General features: G+C 40.7%; 4 protein-coding genes across 4 annotated transcripts; 3 read left to right on the plus strand and 1 right to left on the minus strand.

The window, feature by feature from the left end:
- Positions 1–1,974: 1,974 nt before the first annotated feature.
- On the plus strand, positions 1,975–4,481 carry LOC113173532 (ADP-ribosylation factor-like protein 6). Its single transcript, XM_026376962.1, has 7 exons — positions 1,975–2,097; positions 2,474–2,535; positions 2,675–2,743; positions 2,835–2,929; positions 3,133–3,262; positions 3,914–3,969; positions 4,456–4,481. The coding sequence occupies exons 1-7, from the start codon at positions 1,975–1,977 to the stop codon at positions 4,479–4,481; spliced, it is 561 nt and encodes a 186-aa protein (XP_026232747.1).
- A 599-nt stretch (positions 4,482–5,080) lies between these two features.
- LOC113173516 (F-box only protein 47) lies at positions 5,081–9,113 on the minus strand. Its single transcript, XM_026376944.1, has 11 exons — positions 9,005–9,113; positions 8,568–8,777; positions 8,298–8,459; positions 8,130–8,206; positions 7,867–7,941; positions 7,558–7,666; positions 7,020–7,193; positions 6,720–6,869; positions 6,263–6,405; positions 5,942–6,101; positions 5,081–5,556 (listed from the first exon to the last, which is right to left on the minus strand). Exons 2-11 carry the CDS (start codon positions 8,761–8,763, stop codon positions 5,456–5,458), a joined length of 1,347 nt encoding a protein of 448 aa, XP_026232729.1. The 5' UTR covers positions 8,764–8,777; positions 9,005–9,113; the 3' UTR covers positions 5,081–5,455.
- Positions 9,114–12,097: 2,984 nt separating this feature from the next.
- Positions 12,098–13,177, plus strand: LOC113173622 (claudin-14-like). The gene is made up of 2 exons (XM_026377085.1): positions 12,098–12,331; positions 12,671–13,177. The coding sequence occupies exons 1-2, from the start codon at positions 12,098–12,100 to the stop codon at positions 13,175–13,177; spliced, it is 741 nt and encodes a 246-aa protein (XP_026232870.1).
- A 4,351-nt stretch (positions 13,178–17,528) lies between these two features.
- LOC113173528 (high-affinity choline transporter 1-like) lies at positions 17,529–21,777 on the plus strand. Its single transcript, XM_026376957.1, has 6 exons — positions 17,529–17,684; positions 17,756–17,904; positions 18,341–18,484; positions 18,780–18,933; positions 20,359–20,576; positions 21,130–21,777. The coding sequence occupies exons 1-6, from the start codon at positions 17,552–17,554 to the stop codon at positions 21,775–21,777; spliced, it is 1,446 nt and encodes a 481-aa protein (XP_026232742.1). The 5' UTR covers positions 17,529–17,551.
- The last annotated feature ends 3,699 nt before the right edge of the window (positions 21,778–25,476 follow it).

Below are 25,476 nucleotides of genomic sequence, written 5' to 3' on the forward strand. Positions count from 1 at the left end.
GTAGGTGTTAGTTTTGTGTGTTCGGGGCAAAGCTGTCCAGCAGAGAGGGTTAAGGAAAGCGGTGAAAGAATAAACATTAACAGCAGCATCATACAGTATCTCATTATGTGTCATTGTAACATCAACAGTAACACACACACAAACACACCCATACTGACGTACACACACAGAATGCCTTACAGTCTGTTAATCATGCAAGACAGAAACACTTGAGAGGAGTTCATAACTTTCGGTGCAGTCACAGGACCTAGCCATTAGTTTGAGTTGTATTCCATATTCAAGAGAATAACCGCCACACCTGTGGTTTTCAGTACAAACTGGGGCTCAATGATTAATGTCGAAGGCAAGCTGGATCTGGAGATCCATTCCTTTTGGTCACAGTGTGGTTACGCATCCAGGCCTTCAGGAGTAGGAGAGGTGCACACAAACACACACACACACACACACACATCCAAGCAGCACACATATTTGCACACATGCTCACAGTCACCACCCCTCTACAGAATATGGAAAATATCAGATGCTGTTTGTTTAGCATGTTCTACTGCTGAGCAATGTTAGAACGTTCTTTTGTACAAAGTACAAGTATAGTTAATTAATAATTCTTGTATTTTATTTTTCTATGATTTCCAAAGAGATGTTGTAGATCTTGCACACTGTAAGAAGCAGTTACAGCGAATTTTTCTTTGCAAATAAAGATGAACCGTTCTGGTGGTTGACTGACTTATTTAATATATATATATAATTTTCTTTTAACTTTTCAACTTGGACAAGAAAAAAGAATCAACACAGAAATAAACAAAATATACACTGCCTGCCAAAAAAACATCCACCTGGATTAAACTGAGAAAATAGGTGAGATCCTCCTATTGGATAATCACTGCATGGTTGTGGGAAAGATGTTAATCTGAAGGGTCAAATTATTGGCATGCATCCAGCAAAGAAAACATCTAAGGAGATTGATGAAACTACTAAAACTGGGTGAAGAACTGTCCAATGGAAGAAGGTCTTATGGTCTGATGAGTCCAGATTTACCCTGTTCCAGAGTGATGGGTGCATCAGGGTAGGAAGAGAGGCAGATGAAGTGATGCACCCATCATGCCTAGAGCGTACTGCACAAGCCTGTGGGGGCAGTGTATGTCTTTATGTGCTAAATCAAGAAGAATCAGCATCTCTGGATCAGAGAGTGGATGGGTCAGTATAAGAAAATATAATATTCGTTATTATCAAGGTTATTGAACTTTTATCATCTTTTCCAAACTGGCAACATACAGTATATAACGTTGTACACATTAATACTGGCCAAAAGATGGAGCTGTTGGACCTCCTGAATTTCAATGTAAAAGTGCAAATTGAAACCCTAGGATTATCATTTCAAATTTAACCTGAGAAGTTATCATTTAAAAAGAATTACCTAAATATAAACACATGTATTTGAGCTTTTAGTGGCTTTTACATAATTCCTATTTGAATTGTACTTGTACATGTTTCTAACTTACTGCAGATTTTGTACAATACTCTGGAACAGATGGATCGAATTAGACTGTGAGGTACACAGCCTGATACAACAGACTGACACACAGTGAGTGTGCAATCTGCTAATGCTGCTGTGTGTTTGTGCATCACAGTGCTCAAGTGGCCCAAAGCATAAGGAGAGGGGGGGGCCTCAGAGAGAGAGGTAAGGTGTTAAAGTAATAAATCAAATGCACCAGGATGGGGGGCCTGGGAAGCTCTATACTCCACGATCAGGTCACTGGGTGACTCACAGAGCTTAAGACTCTCTAATAGGATTACCTGTGACAAGCTGGGATGCCCAGGCGGCATCTCAGCGAGTGGGAACACACTATTCACAGCTATTTTTATTATGAGTGTTTCATAAGAATGGGCGAATCTAGTGCTTTTATTTGCCAGTGATTGGAGCGTGTACGGGCTGATGTGTTGAAGACTTTAATGGTGTGGCATTAATTGAGTCTAATGGGGCTGCTGGATAAACTGTCAGGATGGCTCGGCCTGAAGAAGAAAGAGGTCAACGTTTTGTGTTTGGGACTGGACAACAGCGGAAAAACTACCATCATCAACCAACTGAAACCAGCTAATGTAAGTGTATTCTGTAAGACGTTATTAAAACTGGGGGATTCACAGGCCCGGGTATATGTACTGTAGTCCTTCCATGTAGGTATACAGATTTATTATACACCTAAATCTTTTTTGATACCCTGCTAGTTTGGAAAACATATTGTCAACAAGGCCTGTGGAGAGCTCCTTTATTTCACTGCAATCATTCACTGATTGCTTGTTTTCAGCATTCGAATCATTTAGGCCCATTGTCAGAAGAGTGGAAACATGTTAGTCAGGTAAAGCCCATATCATACTTCATCCTTATACTATTCCCTTCTTGACATACTTTTGCCATCACTTGTCTGTTTTTGTGTGTTTGCGCGTGGGTGTATGTCTGTGCGCGGTGTGCATGCAGACACAGGCACAAGAAATAGTCCCAACAATTGGCTTCAACATTGAAAAGTTCAAGAGTTCAAGGTAGAAATCTACAGACATTACCAACATGTTTATATTAAGTGTTTGACTAGTTAACAGACATGAAATGAAAACCATAACTATAACTACCAATATGTCTCATTCTGAGTTGTTCTCCGTCTGTTTCTTCCTCTGCGTGCAGCCTATCATTTACAGTGTTTGACATGTCTGGACAGAGCAGATACAGAAACCTATGGGAGCATTATTACAAGTAGGAAACACACGTGCCCACAACTAAACTAAATATTTAAACATACTGGTGTGACTGTGACAATTATCCTGTCTTCTCATGTGCTCCTTAGAGAAAGCCACGCCGTCATATTCGTCATTGACAGTGGTGATAAACTGAGAATGGTTGTTGCCAAAGAGGAGCTGGATACTCTCCTCAACCACGAAGGTACAAAGTACTGGTAATCTGTATGTCTACCTGTAGAGATGACTAACACTCAACACAAGACAACAACAACATGCACAGGAAGTAAAGGGTTTGGAATAATTCCTAGAGCCACTGGTCTGTCTAAAACTGTCAAGATCAACTTTAAAACTTTAACTTTACAGTTGGCTTTTGATCCATTTGACAATGTGCGTCTTATTGTCCAGATATCAGCAGTAGGAAGATACCGGTGTTGTTCTTTGCTAACAAGATGGATCTGCGAGACGCCATGTCTTCTGTCAAGGTTTCCCAGATGTTGTGTTTGGAGAACATCAAAGACAAACCCTGGCACATCTGGTAATATATCTGCCGCACAGTTAGTTAAAAACACACATGTACTTCATTATTTCATTATCGCTTCCGTTTCTGTCTTGCAATGCCCTGGTGCCAACAGCTCCTAGAAAAGTGCTGTTACATTCATGTGGCTGCTTTATTTTAAAACATTCACCCTGGCAAGGTGTCTCAATAAACAGGCAGAGAAAGTCTGCAACCATCAGATGTATTGTTTCAGTAAGTAATTTAAAACAGGAAGGTTGGAAGGAAGCAGACTTGGATTAAACTGACAGAACTGAGCCAAGTCCTGTTACTTCATTTTGTGCTTCTAGAGATACAGCTTAACGTCTTAAACACAGGCAGTACACTGACCCAGTATGTTTACCCCCTGATTACTTCCTGGATCTGTTTCCAACACGTGCCTTTTTGCATTTAGCCCTTTTCACAACTCATAGGTTAAACATTTTTGTGAGGCACAGCAACATGGAGTCATTTGAAAGTCTGGCTCTTTTTTACATGGGTGTTTTCCACCCTGTTTACTCATTAGTCAGATGCAAGGCAGATGGATTAAGAGGTAGGCAGCTTTAAACACCCAGGATCCACGAAAAAAAGAAAGTGGATGCGTGCCACAAGGAGATAAACTCGTCAATCTCGTCATGTCCTTGTTTGTTTCAGTGCCAGCAATGCTATCGAAGGGGAGGGCCTACAGGAAGGACTTGACTGGCTACAAGGTAACGTGTCTGTTCAGTATATAGAATAAAACTGTCATACTCATTCATGCTCATTCTACCTGCATCCTGTTTATCTCCCATATTATGTCTTTTTCCCCCAAACTAATAGAACAAATTGCACAGTAAGTATCATCACGCTGTATATCGTGTCAACAAGTAGAGTGAGTGTGGTGGTAGATTGTATCTCAGTGTGTCACTGGATGGCATTTAAATCATAGGAGGATAAATGGGCAAGTTATTTCAAACTATATTTAACACTAAATATTCCATCTAGGCGAGGTTTTTATGTTGTGTTTCATCTTCAGTTATTTAGTTTATAATCTGTTTTTAGCAATGAAACCAACGCGTTTGTGTATATGTACATCTCCTAATGTTATGCTAAACTTTAAACTGCTAAATTGCTGTGAGAACAGATACAGTATGTTTTTTCAATCCCTGAGTTAATGTTTGAGATATGTTTGAAACTTTTTCTTTTTCTTATGGCAGATCAAATCAAAACAGTGAGCACATAAATGACTGAAATGCCTGAGACCATGGACACTATGTGGATTTGGTAACTGGATCTCATTCACCTCTTGGAGTACTCATCACACTTAATGTTGTAGGCCTTAAACTTCAATGTCAAATAGCTTAGTACTTCCTGCATGTTTTTCACACTATATTACTGTAATTTGTGTATTACTAGTTCTCAATAATAATTAATAGATCTCTACTACAAAGACTGAATACTGTCAATTGAAAATATTCTTATTACTATTTATGTATACAGTGATATTTGAAAATTTCTATTTGAAGCTGCTTTTTTTTTTAATCCATGACACATGCGTTACTAATTTCATTTTGAAAAGGCTGTCTATGTGGAAACCTGAAAGACTTAAAAGTTGATTAAAGCTTATTTGTTGAGTGGGTACTGTGTTTCTGATTTTGCAGGAGGTCAGTCACAAAATGCTGAATTAAACTTTAAAGGAAATAATGGAATGTAAAAAAAAATGTAAATTAAGACAAGTTAGAATTGAAAATACCAATTTAATAAATGACAGAAAAGCAATATAAACATTATATCACAACTATATTTGCATACAAGTTTGAAATGAATAAATTAAGTGTTGAATAAATGTTGCCTCTGTTAATAAATAAATATTAAATATTGTTAAATTAACATATACGTTTAAGAAGAACAGGATTTTAAAACTTTAAGCTAAATATAAAATTTGTTTTAGTAGCCATGTTGTTTGGCCAGAGTAATTCAACAGCTCTATTTTCAACCAACTAAGTGTGGTTTATGGCTTATAGTAAACTGTTAACCAAATTCTCCCTTTACAAACTTTCAAATCTACAATGACAACACTTTCCTATTATTGTTGTAAATGTTCATAACTGTTTTTCACTCACTACTTTAGTTATTCCCCTTCATTATTGGCGTTGGTGTCTTCCCCACCGCTTCCTCCCTTCTTGCACATATTATCACTTTTAATTTGCATCACTCCTATTTGAGGAACATGTGGAGGAATTTAGTGTGAAAGCGAGCACTAGAGTCCAGGAGGATGCACAGGTTCTGGAAAGTCTCCCTGTCTTCAACGTGGTTCCCTGGAAACAGATAATGGCATTATTAACTTTTCATATAGCATTTAAGATCTATTGGAAGAGCTGCATGTTTTTAAGAAAGGTGAGAAATGAATGTCATACTGCGGTTGAACTGTTTCACTCCCCAGTGCAAACTGTTTAGCTTTAAAAGGCCACAAGAGAAAAGTATTGGGAAACAGTGAAATCGAATTTTGTAAATAAAATACACATTCAGTATGATTGTGTATGTGAGTGTAGTGGCAGGAACTCCAATCTCCACTCTCCAATCAATATACTTGTTGAATAACTGTTTTTTAAAATCCACTCTCCAATGCGTTGTCAATCTCACTCTGAGACAAAACACACGCTCCACTTTGCTCCAATCCAGTGCTTAAATTTAAAACCTCACCTGTTACAGAAAACTCAAAGAACTCCCTGGTAATTTCTGAGAACATGTTCTCTAGTTGTTGGATGAAGCAGAACTTTTCAGGAGCTGTGCTGAAGACCTTGCAGATCTCCAGTACTAACTTCACTGCCCAGCTCATGTGATAACCGTCCTTCTCACACACCTGTGAGTGAAGCCATTCAAAACAGAAAGCTGAACAAATAGATATTTTTGGTGGCACAAATAATGAACAGTATCTGATTCCATGTCAAATAGCCAATAATGACCTGATATACCCAACTAACCAGCTAAATGAGGCTTAACTTGAAGTCAATTTACTCTCACCAGTATCATGTAGACAATGAGTCTAGAGACCTCTAGAAGTCGTCCGTTCAAAGCCTTGCTGGCCAGCACAGTGTAGCAGAGACTGCTGCCACACAGCACCAGTAGACGGGCCACATTCTCCACATGCCATGGCTGGGGAATGACTGGAAAAGATAAAAAAGAAAACTACATCTATCAAACAGTTTACTCTGTGCACAGAATTAACTTTCATATCAGTTTAATATATTGAGTTGTTCAGACATGATTTGATATAATGACATTTAGCTGAACCTATAAATCCTGGAACTAAAGATCACAGAGTCATCTGGTGACTTCACAGATTAATCCTTGCTAGATAATGCTTTACATCTGAAAAATGCTCAGAAATTAAGATTTATTTGATGACAGAACCCCTTTAAGTTGTTTTCCTATCATCTTGGGAGGTCTTCTCTAAATATACGAGAACCAAGTATTATACCAGTGAGCTCCTCCAGGATTGCCAGCATCGAGTCAGTGGTCCAGCCTTTGACTTCTAGTTTTCCGAAAAGCAGAAGGATAGCTCTGGCCAGGTCCCACAGTGCACTGTGAGGCAGTCCCCTCTCCACCAGATCCTGCCAACCAAGAGTGCCTGTACAATAGAGAGAAACTCTCTCACTTACTATGATGCATTTTGTGTGAATAAAGACTATTTAAAAACCGTCCTTCTCTGCAAAGGTCCATTGCATATGTTCTCATAAAGTAAAACAAATACCTACAGCTAACTATAAAATTATCTTACCCTCAGGCAGCATAGGTCCATAGAGGATGAAGAGTAAGTGTGCCTGGCTGACAATAGGCCAAGGCTTCAGGAGCTGCATCAGCCAGAACTGAGAGTCTGGCTGGTTGAGCCATGGGTCCAACAGAACCTGACGGCAGAAAAGACGGAGCTGCAGCTCTTGGTACCACCTGATCCCTAAAGACAGATACGCATAAGAGTAAATAAAATTGTTAGTATGGCTCTTAAGATAAGGCTCAAGTTCAGAGTCAGTGGGAGTCACTTACCTCACATTACTCCCCTGTCCTACTATTTGTTCTGTGCTGTTTTTGTAACTATTTATATTAAAACTGAGATAATTATGGCATGTCCCTGCCTCAATAGCAAGAGATCCGAGTAAGAGACAGGAAAAAAAAAGCCACAGTACAGAGATAGTAGTAGGTTTAACACAAAGAACAACATCCTCCACCACAGAATGTCCTCCATATTAAACTTCAATGTAGAAGAGCTCGGACCTCTCCCATATTCAGCAGTTATTTCACTTCCATACTGACAAACAAACCTGGTTTTGCAGTAATGACTGCCTCAATTTTCTGCAGCAGGTTTGTGAGGTCACATAGGAAGTTGAACACTCTGTGGCACTCCAGGTCATCCCACCCTGCGATTAGTGTCTGTAAGGAAATCAAAATCACCTAATGTTTTCATTTTCTTATTTAACATTTTGTTGCGAGAGGACAATGTTAAAATCATGAAAGATGGATTAAAATGCACTGTTTATGAAACCATACCTTCATCTGATTAGTGATTTGCTTTCACAACACTCAAGTTTCAATTTGTTACACAATTGACAGCCTTTATATGAGTCTCTCACCTGAAGGAAGACACCATGGCAGGAAAAACCAATGCAGTCTGGAACTAGACACTGCTCCAACATAAAGCAGGGAATCTGAAACAGATCAATGTGCCAACTCTGTAAGATTATTGTATCCGTTCCATATAACTAGCTATAATTAATAAATATTGGGAATGTCTGGTTGTGAATATATTGTCACAGCAAAAAGCAAAAAAAACTAAAGCATTTAATACATCACAATATTCTGTTCTGGCTTGAATTCTTATCTGTTCTTTTCTTACCAGTAAAAATGTGTTAAAGATCAATTTTAACCTCTCCTTTGTTGGTAGTAACAGGGTGCATCTCTTGAACAACAGACCTGAGAGACAAATACAAACACATGTTAAATTGCATATACAGCACTTCCATGAGTCATATAAAAAGAAAGCAAAATACAATCTGACACTCACCCAACTCTCTATAATGTGCAATAGTGGACCTCTGCTCAAGGCAAGTGGAGTGGTGAAAGCTTCGGAGGATCATTTTATTTTTCCAGGACAGCATGGAGATGTAGTCCACAACATATGTGGAAATTTCTTTGGACACCATGCTGAACACACTTATCTCCAGCACTTACAAACGAAAACATTTCCATTCACAACAATGCTGTACCTGTTTTCTAACAGGCTGATGGGTCTACTATTTACAAGATGATCTATTTAACTAACAGTTACACGTACCCGAGAGTTGATCCAGGATCATGTCAAACACCTCTGATGGGAGCCTGTGGAGGAGGCTGCTGCTGCTGCTGGTAGCGTTATACTGGCTGCGGGTCATGATGGTTCTGGCCGGTCGAGGAGTCCGCCGGTGTGGCTTTACCTTGTGTGTCAGTGTGTACTTTCCAACATTTCTGGAGGCTTTCCTCACCATTACCATCCCCAATGAATTGGCTGCATTCAAAGAAATGGAGCACAATTAACCCAATAGCTGACGTTAAGCTTTAAAGACACTGTGGCGCTAACCTAGCTAGAGCTAGCTTAACAGCTCCTGACGCTAAGTAGTGACTTTGTACGCTAACGTTTACTTAAACTCTTCCTTTAATGTAGCCACATACTGGTATAAGTTAACAGAGTAACTTAACAGTAATATATACTACGTTACAATGTAAGTATCTTACCAAGACTATGAGCTTTGTAATGTTGACAGGTATGTGAGCTAAAAACGTGCTGAAGCCGGCTGCGTGTTAGCCTGAGGTAGCACAACGGCGCGAAATGAAGACAGGAAGGTAAACGAAGTGAAGCTATCACTGTGCTGCTAGTCGAGGGGGTTAAATAGTTTAAAATCAGCACCGAAAATACATCATTACAAGAAATCTCAATCTGGAGAAAGAAATCTCAAAAGAAAAACGGCAACTGATAAAAACTACACTGCCCGTCAAAAAAAACAAAAAAAAAACACTAATATTTCGTTGGACCTTTAGCTTTGTTTACTGCACACATTCACATTCACCGTGGCGTCGTTTCGATTAGTATCTACAATGTCACAACATGTATTCCCACTTTTTCACATGCCCTTGTCATCAGGGAAGAAACAAACCATTGATGGAACAACCTGGTCATCCAGTATATTCAGGTAGTCAGCGGACCAACTGCAGCAACCCCAGATCATAACACTACCCCCACAGGCTTGTACAGTTTACAGTAGACGTGATGGGTGCATCACTTCACCCCCTTCTCTTCGTATAGTGATAAAGTGTTTCATTAATTGCCTGATAAAGTACCCAAAATAATGAGATCTCTTAGTTTTGTTGCACCTGTCAGGGCAGGACAACTCTCCTTTTTTGTCTATTAGTTAATGAAGTTTCCTTATCTCATTAATTCATTAGTACACCTAAGTGCAGCTAAAATGACCAAAGCAAAGCCTTTAAAGTACCTGTGAGTGTTATGCATGCATAATGTTAAAAAGAAACGGGTGGTTTGTGCAGAAAAGATCGCAGCTTCAGTTTTCCGACCTCTAATCCCATAAAACACTTACAAACTGGAGGCCTGTTCTACAGCATCGTCATGGTTGTGTTACCCTCCAGCGCCACGCACAAACAAACCAGCTATGCTCAGCTGCTAATCACAGGATTATTCTGCTTAACTCAGACTATCAAGTGTTCCACATTCAAAGGGCATCTCCCACAGGCAGACCTTGGAGAGGATCATCCCTTCACTATAGGGCTCTTACGGAGCGCTGAATACTACATGAGGGACCCAGGGGAAGCGCGAGGAAAATGCTCTTGTATACCAACAGGATGTCGTGGTAGGTTACTCTCGTGGCACAGAGAGGGAGAGGGAGAAGAAGTGCAATGCAAGAAGATGGACTCCGAAGATGATCTCGGGATAAAACTGCAGTTTTGAGTGACCTCGTCTGGCTCACAGCACGCACAGGTAACTATCAGCTGTGCAGTGTTGACTGGGCACAGTACTGCTTCTACTGTTAAAATGTGAGCAGCTAACATATACTGTTTGTTTATATATTGAATATAAGCTGAGTTATGAACTGATCCTTTTATTTCAGTCATTGGATTTCTTTATTTATTGTCCACAGGAGATGCAGAGAGAGTTGAACTACTGAGACTAAAACTGCACAGCCAGTGAAGACAATATCTCTTCTGTCTGTCTCTGCTTGGCAACACTGCTCTTCCCCCGGGTCCACGTTTGACATCCGCCCTGTTTGTCTGTCCGGAGCATCTAGCCAGCAGCGGTACTGTGTCTCATGTCATCTGTGACATCTCTGAATCCTGCTGCACACACATATTGCTTCTCTCTTAAGGCAGAAGCAGAGACAGAAGGAGCTGGTCAGTGTGGAGCCTCTGCCAATGGCCGTGTTACTCTGGAACCTCTCCAAATACGTCTCTGCCTCTGCCGGGACGAGTGTGCCATCTGGACACCTGTGCGCATAGCTTTGTGGTCTTCAGGTAACGTTGTTGGTGAGTATTTAAATGTGGATGATTTAAGTAAATACTAAAATGTGAAAGGTTGAGTAGCAGTCCATGTATACCATTTTACTGTAGTTCAAAACTAGGCAATTTACTCACACGTCAGCAATTAAAGGAGGTTAATTTGGTGAGCAAACAAACATGAAACAAGATGCTTGTCATAGTGTTGCTTTTGTTTCTTCTGGTCACTTGTTATGCCTCCAGTGTAGTCAATCATTAAGTATGCACAATAAGGATTGTATCTCTGATATTTTAAGAGGCCCCGGTAGTGCCAGGTCTAACACTGAACAATAATCAGGCTTTATACACAGCTTCTGTTCTCAGAGGAAGTCAAAACAATGGCTCTGTATAAACACACTTTGTTTTTTCTGTGGTTTGAATTTTAACGTTCGCCTGTCTCATTATTGTGGGCACAACAAGGAATTTTGTATTTGAGGAGCTTTGTTTGTTTCTTTAACAATAACAATTTGTACTTTTCAGGTATTAAAATCGTGGCTGATGTGAAAAATTGCCCACTCATTATTCAACATCTTTTCACCTAGACAGCATTTTGTTCAAAACACAGAAGTGGAACCAAAGTAACAGCTTAAATGCTCCTGGCTTTGGGTTTTTCTTTCTTTACGGAATGAGGTCTTTACTTGTGATGAAGAGCTATTTGCACAGTGACATTTTCTAACTAAATGGGTTGTTGAGAATGTAAAGCACAGGTGAGAGATTAATACAACAGTCTTTACTGTTATTGTTGCACTTTGGGGCCTAGCAGCTAGAAGTGCTCTGTCATCAAGTGATTCAGTCTCTGTCTTTTTTTTTTTTTTTTTATAATAGAACTCTCAACCTGGTGCAGTTTCTGTAAATGTTTAATTTCCTCTCTGGTTCTCTCTCCTTTCCTGAGGGGTGCTGGAGAGCTTAACAAATAGACTGCTCATTAGTTACACACGCTGTCACCTGTCACTCACCAGAGACCCATGCTTGAACACTGAAAGTTTCCGCAATTATTTCTACAATTTACAGACACATGAGGAATGACTCAGACTCTGTGACTCGATGTAATCTCGGTGGAATTTACTGTACTGCTGGGGACCAAAGCAGAAAAGAGGAGGAATCCAGCCATGTCTTCAACCTTGGGGGATGTAGTTTTGTTCTGTCAAGTGTTTTGTCTGATTGTTATGATTTAATGCATATTTTTCCACACAGTGCGCTTTTAAGATGCCCATCAGCTTTCAGATTCAAACCACACATTTTGTTTTTGTACTTTGCAGCTTCAGGGACTCTCTGGTCGAACTAATCATGACCACCATGGTGATTCAGCTCATTGGCTTCTTCTTAGGGCTGTTGGGGTTTTTGGGAACTGTAGTTGCAACCCTGCTCCCCCATTGGCGCAGCACAGCCTACGTGGGCTCGAACATCATTACAGCCACCACCTACATGAAAGGCCTGTGGATGGAGTGTGTATGGCACAGTGCTGGCATTTACCAGTGTGAGCTGTACAGATCTCTACTGGCACTGCCACGTGACCTGCAGGTATTACACGTGCACCATCTGGTTACAGCTTTTGTCCAAAGTACCTTTCAGTATGTTACCGTGAGTTGGGCTGAGAGGACCAAAAATGATAGAAATTAAGTGGCAGATTAGCAATAACAAAAATAAATCTTATTTTAACTAATAGTACTAGTAGTTATGCAACAGTGGCAATGTTTCAGGAGAATATCATATAAATGTATTTGCAACTCTAAGTATCGGGGCAAGATAGTTATAAACAATGAGCCAATTGACTGACAAGTACCATAACTACTCATATAAATATATAACTGAATGTGAATCCCAACACTAAAGGCACCTGTCTGTTCTCCTGCTCGTTAGGCAGCCCGGGCACTCATGGTGCTCTCCTGCGTCACCTCAGTCCTTGCATTGCTGGTGTCTGTGATGGGGATGAAGTGTACCCGCTTTGCCCGTGGCTCCCTGATCAAGCATCTGCTGGCACTGAGTGGGGGGATTTGTTTTATTTGTGCTGCTCTACCCTGCCTTGTCACCGTTTCTTGGACCACCAGTGATGTCATAATGGATTTCTACGACCCCTTACTTCCTATTGGTTTGAAGTATGAGATCGGTCCAGCTGTGTATCTTGGATATGTCTCGGTCTGCCTCAGTGTGACCGGAGGACTGGTGCTATGCTGGAGCAGCAGTGGTGATAAGTCACGGAGTCCCCCACATATGCAGAGGAATCAACCATCGTCTCCTCCCCCTGCCTTCAACAACATATATCCCCCAGCTCCTCTCTACAAGCCCCCCGAGGCTCTGAAGGACAATCGCTCTCCATCACTTTGCTCCCTTTCTAGCAGCGGATATAGGCTTAATAACTATGTCTAACTAGGTCTGACACAGTAACTGAGGTCACACAGTCTGTGTATGAATGAAAACAAATACTGCATGGTCCAGCAGTTAACTGAACACATGTATTTACACATTTATACACAGTTAAAGCTATTTTTTCTTCCTCCATATGCATAAAACAAGACAGAAAAAGAAAGTACTTCAAATTATGATATGTGAACAAATATCATTTGCCACATTTGAAAGGAATAAAAAAAAAAACACTTGATACATTTTCTTTCAAGCTTCAATGTGACCACATCTGAGAGCCTAACAAAGCTGGGAAGCACAGTGAGAATTGAACTGAAACCTCCTGACGTGCTGCTATTTACCTGAGAGACCAGACGGTGGCAACATTTTCCTCTAGGTAGTGACAGAAGAGACTACTGTACAGAAAGCAGACTCCATGTTGTACGCTGTAACACTGGTGTTAATGGATAACCTGTTGTTTTGTCACTTCCTTATTGTAGCCTTTACTTACTTTACTTTCTGAAAGAGCAGTACAGTCTTAAAACAAACTGACTGTGTCCTTAAGTCATTAAAATGCTGCAGACTTGAGTAAAGCTTAAGAAGGCCGCTAGATGGCGACAACGGTGTATTAATGAGATGGTGACCTGAAGTTCCTCCTGTTTACAGCAACATTTGGTAGATTAGTTATAATCAGTTAATGTGCGCACATAGTTTGCACATGAAGGAAGATCTCAAACATTTAGTCTGACTATGGTCTAAGTAGCCAGAGATGTGAAATGAAGATTATTCTGATGCTGAGTGCGTTAGGAAGTTATTTGTGGCTGTTTTGAGGCTGAGCCGGCTGCCTATAACTACCTGTATCACTGAGGAGGCGTCTCAGAGGCTGTGACTGTTAGGAAATCCTCTCATTAGCGCTCCCCTCTGTCTAACAGCCTGTCAAGCAAATAGGCACTCAATTAGAGGACGTGTCACAATTCAGGCAAGTGACTTTTCTCATCGCTGGAGGATGGTCAGGATGGTCAACAGCTGAGTTTATATCAAGAGGATAAAAAAAACGAATTCAATTTTGTTTGGAGACCAGTACAGATATGCAGTATGCATGTTTATGGAAACAATGTACAATAAGCCCTATAAAACTGCTGTAAAAAAGTGATTAATATGTAAATCTATGGCTAAGGTGAAAATGCACATGCTGTGATATGATATAAGACATACAACATCACAGTAGGTGGTCAAAGTTCACAGTGAGACTCTGAAATCCCATTTATAAAATGACCAATAACATCAAGGCCACATCCTTATTCTTCATATATATTAATGTATTATTAACATATATTAAAGCTCAAATGTTGGGAGTAAAAGTAGCAGTAAAGTGAATTTTCTGTCTTAAATGAGCTGTGATGATTTTTTCTACAGCTTTCCACCCCAACCGGTCGAGGCAGATGGCCGCCCACCATCAGAGCCTGGTTCTGCTGCAGGTTTCTTCCTCTAAAGGGACTTTTTCCTCTCCACTGTTGCTTAAAGCTTGCTCATTACATTGAATTGAATTAGTGTTTCAGCACCATGGACAGCGCATCGTGGGCTCTGTGCTGCGTAGGGACACATTTACTATGAAACCATCTATTAGTAAAGCACATTTAGCATTTTTAAAGTAACAAAAAGTTCATATGGGTAGCATCTAAAGAGGTTAGTCACTATTCTTTGATTCTTCCTTAAGTCTTGAGACGCTAATTGTTGTGTTGAACAAATACAACAGCGTGGGAGTGGTGTTCGGGGGCGTAAAGGGGTTCAATAAAACGAAAACGTACGTACGTACGTATGTCACCGTACAGCCAGCGTTTGCGCAATCGACGCGATTCTTTTAATCGTGGAGCAGTCGGTGCACCTGCACAGGATCGTAAATCAGGCCCGAAATGTAACCTGGCAAAGTGAAGGTTTCATCCACTGCCGATAAGATATGATGATATTGGAAAGCTTTTTTCCGTAGAGCTCGTGCGTCACGCCACTCTCTATTAGGTTGCTATTTTCGTTCTGCCCTGGAAGACATTCATCCACCATCCACCCCAGCCTGACAGCACCCAATAAACCCACCACTCCCATTCATCTCCACCCCTCCACCCACCTGCACCCATTCTCCCCCTCCCTCGCTCTTTCCCTCTCCCTCTGTCTTTCTGACGAGCGCCGGTGACTTAAAAAACAACATAGGGCAATTGTGTTTGCTCGACCAAGAGGATTACTTTATGGTTTCTTAACATTTTTATCAACAAAAATAGTCTTTGGCACTTTTTTAAAATCATTGGTTGTGTTTTCTGCAATCCACTGAGATCTGTTTCTCCAAAGGAAAGGTAAGAGCAGTCGGTTCCTGACTTCAGCTTTTTGAAATCTTATGTTTTGACTGACTGGAACTGCTTTTGATTGTAGTGACACATGTTGATTTAAAGAGAAATCAATAATGCAATACTGGCTTCTTGGAACTACGGTGTCAGCGACACAAGGAGCTGAAAACCTCAGGTTTGATTCTAGTGATGTAGCACATCGGACCCCTCATCCACCGGTTTTACATCTCCTTTGGTTCATGGTTCACAGCTGCTGACAGTGCGAACCAGACGGACTTTTTAGCATCGCAGCGCTCAAAAGCTTGTCCTAAATGTTTGTACCATGTTAGGATCCACGGCAGCCTCAAGTGAGAAATGGCAACGTGAAGGGAAACTGGCACAATAAACGCAAATTCTTCAATAAAAGTGAGACAACAAAACGCGCGTAAAAGAAAAGACAAAAAAAAAGTCGTGATTTGTGAAATCATCTTATCAAAAGCACTAGTTCTAGTTTTTGATTGCTGTTTTATATATAGAGAGAGAGAGAGAGTTAATCTTCATCGTGCGTCAGTTGGATGCGGAAAGGTATGGTCACTCTTCACAGCTTTTACAGAAGTCCAGATAGGACAAAGTCGTTTTTAGGACTAGCTCGTGGTTTGTCTGATAACTTATTTGTCATATATTAATATATATTTAATCTACCTGAAAACCCACTTGAATCAAGCCATTGACTTTAAGTATATTAATAAAGCTTTGGTGAATTTTGCCACATGCTCGATGTGCGTAAAATACGCAGTCGATTTTTGAATTGTTCAATTGCACGAAACCACTAAGCATCAGCTGAATATATGCAAAAGGTTGCTCACACACCTTCAATTAAATACATATTTTCCATAATAATATTTTCAAGTTGACCAATTGGTTGTCTTATTTTCTGTGTTCAAAGTTTTCTCCATGAGATTCCAGTTCTTCGCGCGCAATAGCACCTGATCTCGGCGGGAGGACGCGGACTAAAGGAAGATGACTATCCACGCCGAGGGTCTTGTGGCTATCGTGGTCTTCTATGTCCTGATTCTGTTCGTCGGGATCTGGGCCGCGTGGAAGAATAAGAACGCTGGAGTCAGCGATGGCGGTGATCGGAGCGAGAGTATCATGGTCGGGGGAAGGGACATCGGATTATTCGTTGGTGGATTCACTATGACCGGTGAGTTGAATAATTACTTGGTTGGTTTTCAGCACGACCCGTGTTTGCAGTCTGTTACATTTAGGCACCATTTGAGGTTCAAATTGAACAGATTTCACCCGCCGCCGCCTTTTACGCACGGGCACATGGGGGTCAGAGGATAGTTTAGAGCTCACACCTCAACAAATGTTTCATAAAAACAAGTATTCTTTCAACAAACTAAGTTCTCGTGTGTTTTTTTGTGTTGTTTCAGCCACTTGGGTGGGCGGGGGATATATCAACGGGACAGCAGAGTACGTCTACCTGCCAGACTTCGGTCTGGCTTGGGCACAGGCACCCTTTGGTTACGCGCTCAGTCTGGTACTAGGTAAGAACCTGTGTTTATGTATAAAGCTTTTCGTCAGTTATACTGCACGAAGTAAGCTTGTATAACTAAAACATGAAGTATAAATAACGTACTGATAATTTACATTCACCATACAGGCAGATAGGATGATATGCTTGTCTAATACAGTGGACTTAATGTTGGTCTTTATTTTTCTAACTTGACATCATCATGTTCAAATCAGTCTACACTTGCAACAGTAAAAACACCAAATAATAGTATAACTCTGACAGTAAGTGGTTAAGTATGACAACAGTGGGTTTAATCAACTGATTCAAGTTTCAATCATGCTCCTTCAAGAAATATATAATGTATAAAAACTGTACATTCTACAAGGAATACTTTAGTGCTTCATAAGGATAAAATCACTAAATACTACTTTAAGTTGAAGCTTATTACAAACTGGTGATTTGATGCAATGTAATTGATTTCGATTTTCTAAAGTAAACCTTCTAAAATGAGTGTAATATTGTTTTTTTCTCTGTCATGTTTCAGGTGGTCTTTTCTTTGCCAAGCCCATGCGGTCGCGTGGCTACGTCACCATGCTGGATCCCTTCCAGCAGCTTTATGGTAAAAGGATGGGGGGCCTGCTCTTCATCCCTGCACTCATGGGGGAAATCTTCTGGTCTGCAGCCATTTTATCTGCTCTGGGTACGTGATCACTGAACAAGAATCAGCAAAATGTTCATACATTCCGCTGAACTGGATGTGTTTTCCTGCAGGAGCCACTCTGAGTGTGATCGTGGACATAAACATCAACATGTCGGTGGTGATCTCAGCTCTGATAGCAATCTTCTACACACTTGTTGGGGGACTCTACTCTGTCGCATACACAGATGTTGTCCAGCTGTTCTGTATCTTTCTGGGCTTGGTAAGTTTCACTGTTGGATAAACGTCTATCTAGCCAGGGACTGAATGCTTTTAGACACTGTAATTAACTAGATTTTCAAAAACTAGAGGTGGAAAGACATCCTGATAAGTTTTGTTGGCTAATATTTTAGGGTAAGTTTATAATTTTATGATAACGTTTAACGTTTAAGCAAATATTTGAAATCTGATCATGATGTTGTTTCTAATTAGATTCATATCACAGCTGAGTCACTTTATTCAATAATGGTAAATTCAGAATAAATAGTATATAAGACTTTTTTTTCTAATTTTAAATTAGTTTGTTCCTTATATAATAATGACTATTCAGCTATTTACGTAGGCTTTGAAACCACACTTTCACTGGAACAGTACTTATCAAAGTCAACAACTCTGCAGCATCATTAATATTTACATTCTGATTCCCTCCTTCCCATCAGTGGATCAGCGTGCCCTTTGCCCTGTCTAATCCCGCCGTGTCGGACATCAGTGTTTCGGCCAAGCAAGCTATCTACCAGTCACCCTGGCTGGGGAAGATTGAGAATAAGGACAAATGGCTCTGGGCGGACAACTTCTGTTTGCTGGTAATTTGTCACTTTTATCAGATGTTCATCACTAGACAGTATGTATGTTACTTTAAAGTAAATTACATGAAGTGTCAAGAGATGTATGCATTGAAATGAATCATTTTGAGTTTTTTGTTTGCTTTTCAAATATAAATAACATCAGATTTGTTTTCTTATGTAGATCAGCTGAGCCACAGTGTAGCATTTGTAGTTACGTGTTAATATAATGCTTCAGATCTGTGTTGGTGGTTGTCTCGCTGATTGTCGTGCATTAGTTTGGCCTCTATATTTACTGTGGTGTTTCTGTTTCTAGATGTTGGGGGGGATTCCCTGGCAGGTCTATTTTCAACGGGTTCTTTCTGCCTCTTCAGCTACCTACGCCCAGGTCCTTTCCTTCCTTGCCGCCTTCGGCTGCTTGGTCATGGCTGTTCCCTCGGTCCTCATAGGAGCTATAGGTGCCTCCACTGGTAAATACTCCCACACTCACTTGCACCAGGGCAAGTCCAGACTTTAAAATTGTCTCAATATGTGTAAGCTTTCTACAGCTGCAACTTTCTATTTGATTCAAGAATCATGTGCATATACACAGACACACACACGCTGATTAAGCAGTTAATGAAACATCACAAAACAATCGAAACATCCAGGAATCTGCTTCTCTATTTAAATAAGGGCGTGTGATCAAAGGAAGCATGATGCCTTCCTGGGCTGTTTGCAACCCAGTAGCTTTTTTTTTTCAGATGTTTAAACGTAGATAGACACAGTATCTGGCGGGTAAACAACAGCAGACGGATCCTTTCACGACGGGCAGAGGAGAGAGCCATCAGACCATGCCGGTTTAGTGAATATTACATCTAAAGAGGAGCTAATTAATCTGGTCTGTCTGAAGTTGTTTCATGTATAATTGGCACTAATCAACCCCTGCTTATGTAAATCCAGGAGACGGAGAGAAAGACACAGACTGTGAAGTGAGAGATGAAGAAAGGGATGAAAAAAGGGGGCAGGAAGATAGAAGGATGTCAGAAATTTTAAAAGCAAATGATAGATAGTAAAACAAAGGCTGCCCACTAAATGGGAGAAGTGGGATGTCAGCGGAAGGTGCAGTCGATGGGCTTGATGGATAAAGAGCAGGAAGGCCGCAGGGAAGGTTCACAAGTGTGTGTGTGTGTGTGTGTGTGTGTGTGTGTGTGTGTGTGTGTGTGTGTGTGTGTGTGTGTGTGTGTGTGTGTGAGACACAAAAGACCAGCTGACCCAAGCAGCAGCAGGTCCAACTGCACCGTGAATTACACTAGAACACTAGGAGAACATTAGAAAAATAATACACCCGTGCATACATCTCTATTTAATCAGCCATGTAGATGTGTCATTAGAATAAGTGGCTTCCTGGAGACATTCATCACTATTAATGAAATGATTATTTATCAAATTTACAATGAAGGCTCCATTAAACAATCTAATGTCTGTTGGACCTTTGACAAATCACTGTATTAACCTATTGATATTAAATGGATGTCATATTTGTGATGCACACCCATTATTTCTGACTTTTCATCTTGTTGTTTCATCATGGTTGTATCTGTGTATTCTGGCGAACAGTCTTGTATTGCTAACCTCTGTAAACAGAAACAAGAAGCCCTTTTATTTCCTAGCACCTGAAAAGGTGTAGCCACAGGGAGCATTATAATAAGGTCTCTAAGTTTAACCTTTTGTCCGGAAAGCTAAGGGATTAGTAGAAAAATCCTGATCAACACTCAATCCATTAAAAGTTCTTGTAGGCCAGGAACACAATTAAGTTAATGTCAGTGTAGGACCATGTGCCAAGTACTGCCTGTTCAACTTTAATTAAATTGTGTGTTGCATTTTTTAACTATGTTTTCTATTCCCACTTTCAGCCTGGAACCAAACATCTTATGGATCCCTGGCGCCAAAAGATAGGGATGAATCAGACATGATCCTTCCCATAGTGCTCCAGCACCTCTGCCCACCCTACATCTCCTTTTTTGGTCTGGGGGCGGTGTCGGCTGCGGTCATGTCGTCCGCAGACTCATCTATCCTCTCAGCCAGCTCCATGTTTGCCCGGAACATCTATCAGCTGGCGTTTCGGCAGTCGGTAAGAACGGCAACAACAATGCCAACACACACCTGCAAAGTTTGAGCCGGTGGTTGCAAACAATCAATAAGTCAATTTTAGTTCCACCCGGTGGTTTATAAATGTGTCAGATCTTGAAACAGAACAAAATTGAACCGACACACGCTGTAAAGTACTTCCTGAATGTACAAGCTCAGAAATACAAGGACTGAAAAATGGTCATCTTTCATGTCTGTGTACAGTAACTAGGGAAAATGTGGCTCAGTCAGCTGGCTGGTTGAAACAAAACAACAATTGTGGGATTGACATGATATTATATATAGATTAATACAGACTTTCAGATTCAATTTTAATAACTTTGCTACTGTCACATTATGTTTAAATGTTTTAGAAGCATTTAGCACAAATCAGTGTTGTATGTAAGCACAACCTCACGTACAGCCCCTGGCACCTAGCAGCCTACCCTTCGACACTGAAAATGAGCAGCATGTACAGTAGGAGCTTTACCTCCCCATTCTCATGTTTGTTATGTGTAAAATCTCTTCTCTGTTATCGTGTCTCTCCCCTCATCCAGGCCTCGGATCGAGAGATTGTCTGGGTAATGCGCATCACCATCTTTATATTTGGAGCCCTTGCTACTTCGATGGCACTGTTAACGGGATCAGTGTACGGCCTGTGGTACCTGAGCTCCGACCTGGTCTATGTCATCATCTTTCCCCAACTCATCAGCGTGTTATTTGTCAAGGGCACCAATACTTACGGCTCTGTGGCTGGCTATATCTTTGGTCTTTTGCTGCGCATTGGTGGAGGAGAGCCCTACCTCAAACTCCCTCCCTTCATCTACTACCCAGGCTGGGTGACAGTGGAGAAGATCCACCCCCTCACTGGAGACGTGGAGTACTTTGTCCAGCAGAGGTTCCCATTCAAGTCCGTGTCGATGGTGGCTTCATTCTTGGCAAATGTGAGCTTTTCTTACATGACTAAGTACCTCTTTGAAAGTGGTATACTATCACACAAGTATGACTTCCTTGGTGCTGTTGTGTCCAAACGGGAGATCATGGACAAAGCTACACTGGTGAGCAACCATGATAACATCATCCTTTCAGAGATAGCGCCCGTCAATCCGGCTCTGGGTGCATCACTCGCAGGGACTTTCACCAACACTGAGGTCCTCGGTGACGATGAAGCATCCAGTCCAGAGGCTTTTAACAACGAAGACTAAAAAAAACAAAGGCACAAAGAAAACTGGAACCAAGGAATTTGAAGAAGAAGGAATAGTCAAAGAGGCATCAACAATCTGCAGGAAACTTGCTACTGCCACACTGGAAGTCGAATCAACAGGAATCTGCTGTGGCTTCCGAGTGACTTCACAAGTCTGTTATATGCTGGTGACACGGTGCCTCCTTCTTTTTTGACGTTCCTTGCCAAAAAAACAGGAAGTTGTTCAGTCAGCTGTGTTAAGCAAACCATAGTTATTGTTTGATCGTATTCATTTTGTATCACGACTGTGAATCTAAAACCACTACAACTGTTTTAATGTAAGTGCTGTTACAGGAATCAGAGGAACTAGGAGGCTCGTGGTGGGACATGACAATAGTGTAAAATTACCAAGAGATTTTAAGTTTAAGCTTCCATAGAGGAAATATATAAATAGAGCAATACTATTTTTAGGTACAGTTTGTTGTCCACATCCATTCAATTGAATTTGCAGGTCACAGTAGATTTGTTTCCTTTTTCTTTGCATATTTTAAGCTGTGTGTTCACCGTGCTCTTAATCATCATACTAATTCCAAACATCATAAGTGACACTTTAGGAACCACACACAGGACCAACATAATATTAGCAGCAGGTTGACACTGGATGATTCTGTAAAATCCCATTCACAGTCAATGATTCATGGGCCACTTGGGGATATTGCAAAAAATTGGAAGCTCAACAATTATCTTTTTCCATTTGTTTACATTTGTATGGCTGAACAGTATGTAATTGATGCACGCAGCAGATTTTAAGCAACATTAGCACTGATCACGAAATTGCGTTCACACGCAGTGAATATAAGTCCAATATTCACTTTGCTACGTTTTGTTCTCCACAAATTCCCGAGGCAAACATCTGACTCTCCAGCTAAATTTTCCACCGTGTTGGATGCTGAAAACAGCTGCTTCCTGCAGATGGAAATGAGGTTGATGGAAGTCACGAGAGTAAACCAAAACAGTAAAGTCAAAAGCTGGAAAATCAAAACAATGAGCTTAATCAGATTGAACTGTGTGTGCGTGTGTCGTTTTTTGTAGTCATAGTGGATGAAAATACTGATCAGACTAGTGTTTAAGAAAGACTATGGTCACAGTTAAACATAAAAAGTTAATGTATACTGTCTTTTGTTAAAGTGAAACCTTTTAAAAATGCTCTACAACCTTGACTTCCACACTTTTGGCACAACATTTGCACTGAATGTTGTTTAAAATAAAACAGATATTGTCCTTTAAAAACGTAAAGTGATCTCACACAACCTACCTTTGTATGTGCCTATGATGGTGTGTCTGCCCATCCTAAACCTGTGGTGTCTGGCCAGCCACAGCAGGTTAGTGGAGACAGGAAATGATTGTTCCTCCCAGGATGGTGTCAGTAGTACCGGTCAGTATCGATCCAGTCCTCAAAGTGAATTAGCCCTCAGGACATTTGATTAATGCTGCGAGGTGTTGCGAGGTTTGAACCATTGTTTTCTGGCATTTCTTTTACAGTGTGATACATGCAGCGCTGAAGAGATGAAACATTGCTGATTAAGCATCATCATACATAATTAATTCACTGTTTGTTTTATTTATCTGTATATTGTCATGTTTGCCACTGTACCAGACACACTGCTGTTCTCTACAAGGAGGAACAAGTAAGGGAGCTGTCACTCCATATAATGATGTTTGGCATTATTAGGTGTTAATATCGTCTAGTTGACTTCTCTGTGTTTATCTCCTGTCAACATTGTTGTTGTTTGTTGGTGTCTTTTGGAATTTATGGACTCGCCTTAATTCAAATTTCAGCACTGGAAAAAAGGGGGAGGGATTAGGGACCCAGATGCAAAGGTGACAACTATTCAAAAACAGAAGTTATAAAATAAGACTGGCAATATACAGCTTTTTATTTATTGTTCACAGTCAAGTAATACAAACAACGACTAATCAACATAGTATCAGTTTGTTTCTCCCAGTTTCCTACGCCATCTTTGGCATTCAGCCACACACCTATTCATTCCTGAGGACTTACAAATATATAGTGTAATTTTTCTTAAAGGGCAGGGCAATTTCCCAGCACAGCTTCACACTGCAGTTTTCAGAAAACATTACTCTAACAGGAGTAAAGAGTGGGGGCGTACGCTGGGGACTATTTGCACCATTTGGTTCTCTAGTGAGTATGTGGCTTATGTCGATTCAACTTAAAATAAACTGTCCAGCTACAAAGATAATACTTGTTAGCGGGATCACATCATTGTTGGTTTAGTGTTTTTTTTTTTTAAAGTGATGCTGTGACAATAAAGAAATCGTGTATAGCACCAGCTTACTAGATCCACCCCTGATCCCGTCCCCTCTAATGAATAACAGTGGTGGAACTGGTGACAGCCACCATGGTGACGTCAGCTTCAAACCAAACGGGGTGGCTGCTGCTCTGATGTTATGCAAAGTGTCAGAGGATCTCGTTGGACTTTAATGTGAATGTAAACTTTTGCTCCTCCTCAGATAAGCCTCACAGTGAGAGTGTTGTCATTTCGGTTCACCCGCAAACCCGAACACGCAAGAAAGAGAATCGACGTCAGCGGTTGGGCTGACACATTTGTGGCTCTGTGTTGTAAATTGCAATGATGCTGTATTTTTGTGTGATAAATGTATATACCTGAGAAAAGCATAGCAACAAATGAGTCTACTTTTAAATGCAGCACTGAACATGATGTGTGTTGACAGTGAATTACAGCTGTTTATTTATTTATTCATGCAGTGTCTATAAGAGTATAGTTGTAAACGTATGTGAGGTCAGTTGAATTAAACTGAATGAAATTCTATTATTTAGCAAACGCATGGTTTGGCTTTCTCTCTGCACATGCACATTATTACCTGTTTTAGATAAGTCAGAACGCGTGTGTTTGTGTGTTTGTGTACCTGTTCGTCTGTGATTGTGTGGACAAACGTGGTCAGTACCATTGTTCGAGGACATTTTAGCAGGTCCTCACAACTTTAAAGGGCAGTTTGTGTGTGTGCAGGGTGTGGAGGGAGTAGTGGAGGGTTTAATCCGGGGGTTATCGCCCGCTTAGACACATCAATCAAAACACCCGCCTCAGAATTTTATAACCGTCAGGGCTGTCAATCTCTCTCTCTTTAACGCACGCACACACACACACACACACACACAGAGATCACGCTCACAATTTCCAGATCCCAGCATGCCTAGGCCGGTCTGACCCCAGGCTAGAAGAAACCAAATTAAAAACGTCCACCTCCCAAGTGCCGTTAACAAAAGGTGCTGCTGCTTATTTCGTTTACCTGAACCGAGTCATAATACAAGTGTTATATGGGCCAGATCAGAAAAAATGAGGCAACATTTTTGTATTGAGGAGTGGATTACCAGACTAGTTCAGAAACAAAACGTGAACAAAAGTCCACAAACCCTGACAGACAGCAGCAAAGTGCAACGAATAACCTTTGGCTGTGTTGCCGAAGTAAATAGTCAATTCGGGTCCTCAGGTTTTTGACCACCTTAATGTAATTTGAGGATGTGTGAGTACATTTCCTTTCCCTTTCCTCACTCACATTTCTTCTTCTATTTAATGAGGAGTGTGTTTCTTTCTATATCTGGAAAGGTTGTACGTTCATATGCTTTCTGTATCATTATTCACTTTCAATACTTCCAGACCATCACCGACAATAACAGCAA

This window comes from Anabas testudineus, chromosome 21 (assembly GCF_900324465.2).
Source record: "Anabas testudineus chromosome 21, fAnaTes1.2, whole genome shotgun sequence".
In the NCBI taxonomy this organism is placed as follows: Eukaryota; Metazoa; Chordata; class Actinopteri; order Anabantiformes; family Anabantidae; genus Anabas; species Anabas testudineus.

Coding starts and splice junctions, on each gene's coding strand:
- LOC113173532 (XM_026376962.1), top strand. CDS start 1,975: ATGGGGCTGCTGGATAAACTGTCAGGATGGCTCGGCCTGAAGAAGAAA. Junction 2,536..2,674: donor GAAAAGTTCAAGAGTTCAAG/GTAGAAATCTAC, acceptor CTCTGCGTGCAG/CCTATCATTTACAGTGTTTG. Junction 2,930..3,132: donor TACTCTCCTCAACCACGAAG/GTACAAAGTACT, acceptor CTTATTGTCCAG/ATATCAGCAGTAGGAAGATA.
- LOC113173516 (XM_026376944.1), bottom strand. CDS start 8,763: ATGGTAATGGTGAGGAAAGCCTCCAGAAATGTTGGAAAGTACACACTG. Junction 8,207..8,297: donor TGCACATTATAGAGAGTTGG/GTGAGTGTCAGA, acceptor TTTGTCTCTCAG/GTCTGTTGTTCAAGAGATGC. Junction 7,194..7,557: donor AGTCATTACTGCAAAACCAG/GTTTGTTTGTCA, acceptor ATCTGTCTTTAG/GGATCAGGTGGTACCAAGAG.
- LOC113173622 (XM_026377085.1), top strand. CDS start 12,098: ATGACCACCATGGTGATTCAGCTCATTGGCTTCTTCTTAGGGCTGTTG. Junction 12,332..12,670: donor CACTGCCACGTGACCTGCAG/GTATTACACGTG, acceptor CCTGCTCGTTAG/GCAGCCCGGGCACTCATGGT.
- LOC113173528 (XM_026376957.1), top strand. CDS start 17,552: ATGCGGTCGCGTGGCTACGTCACCATGCTGGATCCCTTCCAGCAGCTT. Junction 17,905..18,340: donor TCTGTATCTTTCTGGGCTTG/GTAAGTTTCACT, acceptor CCTTCCCATCAG/TGGATCAGCGTGCCCTTTGC. Junction 20,577..21,129: donor AGCTGGCGTTTCGGCAGTCG/GTAAGAACGGCA, acceptor CCCCTCATCCAG/GCCTCGGATCGAGAGATTGT.